Source organism: Mustela erminea, chromosome 5, assembly GCF_009829155.1.
Source record: "Mustela erminea isolate mMusErm1 chromosome 5, mMusErm1.Pri, whole genome shotgun sequence".
Classification (NCBI taxonomy): Eukaryota; Metazoa; Chordata; class Mammalia; order Carnivora; family Mustelidae; genus Mustela; species Mustela erminea.
Window position 1 is genome coordinate 38,309,927 of NC_045618.1, and position 9,856 is coordinate 38,319,782.

At 39.4% G+C, this 9,856-nt stretch overlaps 1 protein-coding gene across 4 annotated transcripts in view; it reads right to left on the reverse strand.

Moving 5' to 3' along the window:
* Positions 1–3,063, reverse strand: part of MNS1 (meiosis specific nuclear structural 1) — a 40,793-nt gene extending 37,730 nt beyond the window's left edge. For 3 of the 4 annotated variants that reach the window (XM_032342651.1, XM_032342652.1, XM_032342650.1), the window contains exons 1-2: positions 2,957–3,063; positions 1,903–2,124 (exon numbers count right to left, since the gene is read on the reverse strand). In XM_032342651.1, coding sequence (XP_032198542.1) covers positions 1,903–2,124; positions 2,957–2,959 — 225 coding nt within the window. In that variant the 5' untranslated portion in view covers positions 2,960–3,063. The remainder of the gene's footprint in view (positions 1–1,902; positions 2,125–2,956) is intronic. The other variant, XM_032342653.1, reaches the window with a different exon arrangement.
* Between the last annotated feature and the right edge of the window lie 6,793 nt (positions 3,064–9,856).

The window sequence follows — 9,856 nt, forward strand, 5'->3', positions numbered from 1 at the left end:
ATTTCAGCTAATCAAATGTGAAAGGAATAACAAAATTAGAAAAATCAGTGTTTTGCAACCCCTAATGAAAGGAAAGATTCATTGGTGAAACCACAGGTGAAAGGTTCATCAGGAATTTTACAGCAGAGGAACCAGAATGCCTCAGTAGAGGTACTAGAATGTACATGTTTATCAACACTAGCATCAATACAAGTGGACCAAGCAGACACATCATGTGCCTGCAGATGTGGTACAATATCAAGCATAGCATCACCTATGGAGTGATTGCCAGAAAGTTCTACCTAAATCTAATCATGCCTTTAGGATTAACTTCCATTTTGAAAAAAATATAGACATTAGGGAAACAAATTAAATGAACAAAGGAGAAAGCAAACAGGCAAATTCAGAATATGGGATATCAAAAAACAGCTGGCCTACTTTAACAAGTTAGAAACATGAAGTTAAAAAAAAAAAAAAAAGGGATGGGGTGCCTGGGTGGCTCAATCAGTTAAGCATCTGACTCTTCACTTCCGCTCAGGTCATGCATGATCTCAGGGTTGTGAGATAGAGCCCCATATCAGCTCTGCACTAGGCATGGAGCCTGCTTAAGATTCTCTCTAACCTCTTCCCTCTGTCCCTCCCCCCAGCCTCTTTCTCCCATTCTTTTTAAAAAAAAAAAAAAAAAGAAAAAAAAGAGGGCAGGACCGTTTTAGATTAAGAGGTACCTAGCAGACATAACAACCAAATATACTGTATGAACCTTATTTAGATCCTGATTAAAACAAACCAACTGTTAAAACAGATTTTGACACAATCACAAAAAGTTGATTATGGAATGGCATTAAATAATACCTAGAATTTACTGTTAATTTTAGTAGTTGAGATAGTGGCATTATTCTACTACTATGTAAGAAAGTATCTTTATTTTGTAAGATGCATACTGAAATATACATGAAAGAGGTGATATGGTATCTGGTATTTTCTTTAAAATTAAAGAAAAAATAAGAATAAAAAGAGGAGGAAAATATATAATCCCTAGGATCTTATTGCTCAGAGTTGAAAAATCATGTCTAAGCCTTATGAATTTCGAACTCAGAGGAATGGATACCACTTTTAAAAAGTTGCTTTTGCTATTCCTCACAATAGTCTACAAAATGTTGAACATCAGCAGGAACTCAAAAAATTCTGAAATATCAGAGAAACTTTTTCATTTACGAGAACTCATTTCTAATTGGTTTCCCTTTTTTACCACACTCATTCTTTAAAATATTTAGAAGCTTCCACATAAAAATTATCTCCATATTTTAGGAATTATATACATACTGTACTTGAATTCTTCAAGGCAGTATTTCAAAATCAAAAATAAGTAAATCATACCTAATACATACATGTTCATTTTCTACCACTGAATAATGTACATGTTTAACCTCAGTAAATTCAAAAAAGGTACTCTTAAATTTTTGTCTTTCGAATTTTATGGAAAGTAATTGAATTTTACTTATATGAACAAAACTGTGGAAGTCAGTAATCATGGATTTCATGTTTGTGAAAAAAATTAAAAAACAAAAAAAAATGTTGAGTCTTACTCTGTTACAGGCACAATTCCAAGTGCTTTGCATGTACTAACTCGTTAATTATTAAAACTCCTACAAAGCGGATACTATTATAATTGCCATTTTATAGAGGAGGCATTAAAGTAAAGTCAGTTTACCTAGGGCTCCAGAGCACGCTTACATACAGCCGTACTAGGATTTAAAATCATACAGTCTAACTCCAAAAACCGAGCTCTTTACCACTACATTGGTCTCACTTACGATGAGACATCCTTTACCTGATCTTATTATCTATCTACTCAATTCCAGCATCAGCAGCTGTTTTCACCATTTCCAAAGAAAAAAAATGTCAATGAATAGTAAAATGTACCTTTTGAATGGCCTCTTCCATATCCAACTCAAATTGTTCATCCTGTAATAATCTGAGGAATCTCTTGCGCTCCACGAGGTCATCATTTTCATTCTGCACCATTTGGTCCCTGATTTGATTTTGTATCTTTCTTACTGACTGGACATGTAATTGTTTGCAGTAATTTGTATCTACTTGTTTCTGATGCCTTTCACTGAAGCTCAAAGTTCGCCTTCTAGAAGCCTGTAATGGGGGGATAGAGGGGGGAAGTACGCATACTTTGGTATCCCAATATCTAATTTTTAAAAGTATACCGCTGCAAGCCCCTGGCACAAAAATAGATAACAGAATAAACAAAGGTCCTTTGGCTTCCTTCCTAAATTCAGAGAAATGTAACACAATAAAAAAGTACATACGGTAGATAAACATAATTGATATATCAATAAATTACTTTTATTATTCCCCATCTTATAGTTGAGACATGAAAAGTAAAAGCAACTTTACCCAAGGTTCCTCGGCTTAAATAAATAGCAGTACTGGTATTCAAAGACACGCAGGTGAGCTCTATAGACCTAGCTCTTTACCACAGCACGCGGAATTCCTCTCCTCATTCCCCGCTACGCCCACCCCCGCACCTCCTTTACCCCTTGGCCAGAAAGTATCATTCAGAAAGAAGCCGGTCAGGTTTTCCTAATGCAGATTTAACAGGTCAATCTGCTGCTACCTAATTCATCTGCTCTCTCCTGGACTTTCTTTCCCACTTATTTGTTCAAGGTTCTTAATCTTTTCCCAAATTTCCAGAAATATGGCAAAAAAAAAAAAGGGGGGGGTTGCCAAACAAAATTTTCATCGGGCAGATCTAATAGAGTCTGGGGAAAATTTGAAAAAGGCTGGAAGCCACCGCCAGCGTTGCTTAAACAATAGCACATGAGGCTTCTGAAAGCAAATTGAACCAGTTCTCCCACTTAATTCTCCGATTAGGCACTCCAAATCCTATTTTTAGATGCAGCCTGGCTCTAAACTACAATTAGATCAATAGATAAACAAGTAGTTTCGAGACCCCCGACAGGCTCACCATCTTGGCAGAGGAAAATCCCGCTCCGAGGATCCAGCCGCCACCACCGCTCGCTGCAAAAGCGATGGCGGGCTGAGAGCTCCGATGTTTACGCGGTTTCCTGGCAACTGCCGCCTCCCCAGAGCTCGCAGGGCCCACCTGCGCAGGGTGCGGTCTCCCATTGGGCGCAGCAAGAGCCAATCGGCACTGAGCTTCTTGGGAGGCTGGCTGGGAGGCCACCTCTCCAGCTCTCCGAGACAGGCGGGAAGTTCAGATCCCGGATCCTGGCGCAAGCACTTTGCAGTGCATAGGGGCGCTCGCGATTCCCCTCAAGCAGCTGAATTCTGTGATTTGGGTGGGGTTGGGAGTCAAGGGGAGGTCTGTGGAAACGGTTTACACAGAAATACGCCAACTCCTGTCTAGTACATTGTGCCAAAGTACTTTCTACTCAGAACATCCTGTGCCCTCGATGCCCATTCTGCCTGTGTTGAGGGCTGGCTGCATCTCTAGCAGGAGGAGGCACGGTCACCGTCCCTCTAGCTAGGTAACTGGGAGGCTTTTTGGGTAGCGTGTACTTGCAGCCGCCTTCACCTCAACCCCCGACAGATGTTGGTAAACTCTGGTAATAAAATGTATGGGTCACTGGGACGCTCTGCCGTGGAATACATGATCCAGCTGCCAGTGAGAGAGCAGATAGATGGAGGCAGCAGTGATCAAGTTTATTTCATTGGCCGGTAGACGCTAAAGTCCATTTAAAATGGAAGCATTTAAGAATACGAATGGGTCAGGGAAATTAGTAAAACAAATTCATTTTAGAGAGGACAGAGAAATCCCTTAAAAACAACAACAGAGGGGCACCTGGGTGACTCAGTGGATTAAAGCTTCTGCCTTCAGCTCAGGTCATGATCTCAGGGTCCTTGGATCCAGCCCCACCTTGGGTTCTCTGCTCAGCAGGGAGCCTGCTTCCCTTCCTCTCTCTCTGTCTCTGCCTGCCTCTCTGCCTACTTGTGATCTCTGTCAAATAAATAAATAAAATCTTAAAAACACCACCACCACCACAATTAAAGGTAGTGTGAGAACCTGACTTAGTTCGTGTTACCTGATTTGAAGTCCACCATATGCAACAATATGTCTGCTTAAAGATTAAAAGAGATAAAGAGAGCTTCCAGTTTTAGCTCCAAAATGTAAAAACTTGAAGTTATCCCTTCCATCCTCACTACCGGAAGAAGCTGAACAAACGAAAAACTAATGATTTTTCTTGGAGTCATCACAGAACTGAGGTCACAGGACACACCACAACCCTGAAATATGGAGAGATGAGGGGAGTCAGTCATATCCGAGACCCACTTACTTAGAGCAGAAGTCTCTGAAGCCATAATGGACGAATGCTTGAATGGTAATTTTGATGAACTCCTGGAGACTGGGTGGGCCTAGGGTGAGTGAAGCTACTGGAGACTGCAGTCTTGGGAGGCACCAACACTTCTATGGTTTTTGTTTCCAGGAGTTCCAGCAAGTTCTCACCATGAAAAACAAAGAATGATCTCTTGTGGCTCTAGCAGGGGGATAAGATTAATAATTATTGTCAAATACATCCAGAGCCTTCTCCTTAATTAAGGCCTACTTTCCAGAAGAAAAGACTTTAGGATAGCCATATCCCACCCAGGGCAAGGACAGTTCTCTGACCACAGCCTCCTCCAGCCTTTCTGTCTCTCGTAAGTAGAGAGGAGGGAGGTAAGAAACACTTATGAAGGTCACAGGACACTAAAAGAAGTTTAATGTTAAAATGATAGAATACTTTTCTTCCCACACTTTCCCACTGCACCATCAGTGTTCCCATATAATAACAGTTGAAGATAGCTGCAAGGACTGCAAACACACACTAACAAGGAATGCTTAGAGAAATCCAAAGACAGGGGCGCTTGGGTGTCTCAGTGGGTTAAGCCTCTGCCTTCGGCTCAGGTCATGATCTCAGGGTCCTGGGATCGAGTCCCGAATGGGGCTCTCTGCTCAGCGGGGAGCCTGCTTCCCCTGCTCTCTCTGCCTACTTGTGATCTCTCTCTCTCTGTCAAATAAATAAATAAAATCTTTAAAAAAAAAAAAAAGAAAGAAAGAAATCCAAAGACAATAGGAGACAAAAACAAAAACACTAGAGGAATTAAAAGCTACAGGAATGAAGAGCTACAGCAAATATTAAACACAACCTAACTCCTAGTCACAGAATAAAAACCCTCACATCCCTATTTACCTCAGTCTTGGGTAATAACCCAAGATACCACAGCCAGTTTTCAATAAAGAACAGCAAGGCTAAAGGCAAGAACAAACTCAGTCTGAAAAGCAAAATAAGCATCAGAACTAGATTGAGCTATGACACAGATTTGGAGCATTATTAAACAGTAATATAAAATCACTATGCTTAATATGTTAAAGGATCTGATGGAAAATAGGTTCAACAGATTGGTAATGTATGCAGGGAAATGGCAACTGAAATAATCCAAAGGAAATTCTAAAAATAAGAAACAATGTAACAAATGAAGGGTGCACTTCACAGGCTTATAGGAACATGGACAACACTGTGGAGAGAATCAGTGAGCTTGAATGTAAGTCAAGAGACACTTCCCAAACTGAAATGCAAGGAAATTAGTAGTAAATAGATAATCCTATTGGGTTTGTGGACTTCATCTTAGAATCAATACATTAGAAGAGGACTGTGTGTTGGGAAGGGGGGGTTGGTAATTGTCCAAGCTTCTGTATTTTGGCAGATCATATAAATCCAGTTACTACAAAAGCCAAATTGACCATATGGATACAGTGCAAAACATTTTGAAAGCATTTAATCCTGTTTGACGAGAAATTTCAACAAGAATTCCACAAAAAACATGATTTATATATAGCTTCTTATAAAGTAGCCTTTAACTAAAATTTTGCTGGCTGGGCTGTCAGAAACAATTTGTTTTGTTTTGAACACCGATTAGTGCTTAGTATATCATATATGATAAATAAATGTTTGTTAAATGAACAAATGACTGAAATTATATTACTGTTATGCACATAGGAGAAAGGTCTACCCAGAAATTACTTTTAAGACGTATTGTTCTTCATCATCCAGAATTTTATCAAATTTACTTATATTTTCAAAGAGCAAACTTTTGGTTATGTGTATACAGTTTGTTTGTTTGCTTCCAATCCCAGTGTTTGCTCCTCTTAACATCATTATTTTCTTTCCTGTTTGCTCCAGGTTTAATTTGCTCTTCTCTTTATAGTTTCATAACATGGAAGCTTAAATCTTCACTTTACACCTGTCAGAATGGCTAAAATAAAAAAACACAAGAAATAACAAGTGTTGTTGAGGATGTGAAGAAGGAGGAACCTTCACGGACTGCTGGTCAGAATGCAAATTGGTGCAGCCACTATGGAAAATGGTATGGAGTTTTCTCAAAAAGATTAAAGATAGAATTACCATATAATCATATAATCCAGGACTTCTATTACTGGGTATTTTACTTAAAAACAACACCACCACCAAAACACCAATTTAAAAAGATATAGGCACCCCTATGCTTATTGCACATTATTTACAATAGCGAAGGTATAGAAGCAACTCAAGTGCCCATCCATAGATGAATGGACAGAGAAGAAGTGCTATATATATGTATATACCACCTTCATGCAGCCTGACATGGGGCTCCATCTCATGACCCTGAGATCATGACCTGAGTTGAAATCAAGAGTCATAACCTTAACCTGTTGAGCCACACAGGTGCCCCTTTTACACATTTTTTAGTTTTTTTTTTTCCTTGACTTTTGATGGGTTTCATAATGTTGGATTGAATGCCAGACCTAGAGACTGAGGTAAAGCGTATTTAGGCCTGGAATAAACACCCCTATTCTCCTGCTGTAACATTAGTGGAGGAGGTTGAGCCCATGCAGTCAGGAGTCGAGCTGGATTTGAACTTGGTGTTGCTATGGCTATTTTCAGTACACCGCTGTCTTCACATATCTTCCGTGTTATCTTGTGCTTATGCTGGGGCCTAGTTTTCCAGAAGGCTTCTCTCAATGTTCCTGGTTCACCTTCAGCTTAAGGCCTTCCCTATGTTCCGGGCATGTCAGAGACTGTCTCTCTCCACAGTCCAGCTCCCCGCCCCAACTCCACAGGAGATGGCTGCTCTTGATGCATGATGGGAAGAGGGGCTTCTCCATTATTCTTGTCCAGTCTCAGTGTTAGGTGAGTTTTGGCAAACGAGTTGTGGGGCCTCGTAAATTGGAAAAACTTTCCTTAATGGTAAGTACTCACTGTGTTTTCTTGCTGCTTTTTAAAAAGTCTAAAACCCTTAAGCTGGGCTGTAAAGGCTTGTATGTGTACCTCTTCAGGTTTCTTCTTCAAACTTCAGCCAAAATGGAACTTCTTTGAGCTTCTTCCTTCCAGAAGGCCTTTGCATGTGTGGGTCTTTGCATGTGTAGACTTCTTTGAGCTTCTTCCTTCCAGAAGGCCTTTGCATGTATGGGTCTTTGCCTTAATAAGAGCATGTGATGACCGAAACCCCACCAGTCATCTTGTCGATGAGATAACGCATGCTCTGGATGGCAGAACAGAAAAGTAGAACGAGCCTCAGTTCTTCATGACCACAGAGCTACTGTACCAGCCCTGGGATGCCTGACTCCTGGCCTCAAACCGTGTGAAAGAAGAGGAAGTTCCTAATTTATCTAAGCCTCTGTGTCCTCTTCTTCACTCAGAATTCTATTATTATTAGCTAAATGCAATTCCTAACAAACCACCATCTCTGTTTAATCTCATGGGTGAAAATGATTAAGAAAAGCAGGACCACCTGGGTGACTCAGTTAAGCATCTGCCTTTGGCTTAGGTCATGATCCCAGGGTCCTGGGATTAAGCCCCAAATGGGGCACCCTGCTCAGCAGAGAGTCTGTTCTCCCTCTCCCCTTGCTTATGCTTGCTCTATCAAATAAATAAATAAAATATTTTTTTTTAAAAAAACAAAGCTTTTTGTAGCATTAATTGCCTTTTTTACATCAATATTTGATTTTATAGATTAGAAGGTAGAGTAGAAAACCTCTGGTTTCCTTTCTCACATTTTCCTCCTAATTTCTAGAATTATCACAGTTTCTTATCACAGATAAGTTTCTTATCACAACTTTTAATCTCAGTTTTGATTTCCAAAATACCCATCGAACATGGTAATAACTCCCAGAGTCATGTCATTTCCACATTGGAGGAGCATGCCTTTTGTATTTTCAGATACTTCTAGAATAAAAATGTAGACAAGGCTGCAAGAATGCAAAGGCCTGACATACATCACTGGAGCAGCTTTTCTGAGGGGAACCAGATCAGCCAACTTTGAGTATGGTCAACTAGCTGCCAGTGCACTAAATTTACTAATATGCTACTAATATTTCCATACCTTTCTGTAAAATTTTAATGGGAGAATTCTCCAAAAAGACTCCACTAAAGTGTAGACACATTAGGATTTCTTCATTTCCCTTGTTTGCCTAACACAATCCAATAGACAGCTTAGCAACCAAATGACAGATTTTTTGGTTGCATACATAAATTCGGGTTAACATTATTTACCTGAACTGCTCACAGATCAATAAATATAAATGTCTTAAAAACAGTAACAGGGTACAGATCGGATCATTAAATGTTTAGTTACTTGGTAACTAAATATAAGTTTTCTCATATGCAATGGACTTCTAAAACACAAATATATTTATTTTTTCAGGGAAATATATTTAAGTTAAGACTACTTCATTAATCAAATGCACAAAGTATTTCATTCATCAATATATAGATTATCTGTTTAGTTAGGCAGCTAAATAAATCAATCCCATTTGCATATTAAAACTTAGAATTAACAATTCAGAACAACACACATGCATAAGCAATAGTTTAAGTGCATTAATAATTATCTAAATTTACCAAAATATGGCTAGCACAGAGCCCTGAACATAGTATAGCTTAATAAATATACACTGAAGGACAGACAATATTTTTAGAATGCAGTGTATTTAAGTGTTAGGATGTTCAAAAGGATAATTCAGATAGGGAATCTAGTGTGTCAGAAGAGGGAAAAGCTTTGCATTTAGTCAGTAGAAATAAACTAAGGTAAAACCATACAGATGACCAAAAATTATGAGATGAGAGACAAAAGAATTTTGTGGAATGGTTGGCATGATTTTAATCACAAGAGATGGGGTGGGGGGGTGTTGGAAACACTAACAGGAGTCTGAACTGGTAGAGTTCAAGTTCTTGGTCTAAGAGTACTCACAATGCTCTCCTTATTGCACTGGCAAAGGGACCTCCTACCTTAAAGTAATGGCGTTATAATGAGAACACTGTGTACTAATGAAGAAAACAGTGATGAAACGTAGGGCCATACACAAACAAGCTAAAATGTGCAACACTCATGGGTTTTTTGTTGTTGCTTTTTTGTTGGTTTTGTTTTGTTTTGTTGCAACATTCATGTTGAAGGAAATTCTGGTGAGGAGTTTAAGGAAGATTTCTAAGTGGTAAAGACTGAGATGGTGAGGAAAAGAATACGAATCACGGGTGAAAAGGTGAACTTGAGCCTTGAAAGAACTTCTGGGAGCTGCAAACCTTTTCCTCCTCTCTCTGTCCTTGGGTGATTGATCACATGGCTGCATATCAGTATTATGTCTCCCGCTCTACTCATTGGCAATATTGTCTGAGAGGAACGGAAGGCACAACCTTTCCCTCTTGGTGTTCTGTGTGAATTGACCTGGTAGGAAGAAAGCAGACAGCCTGCTGCTCATTTCTAGACATAACCACTTTCCCAAAAGGTTGGGCTTCCTTGAGTGAGGGTAGATGAGGAGGACAGGTTCAGAGTATAACAGGTTTAGTAGAGTAGAATTTGCTAATTCCTTTTTTTTAAAAGATTTTATTTATTT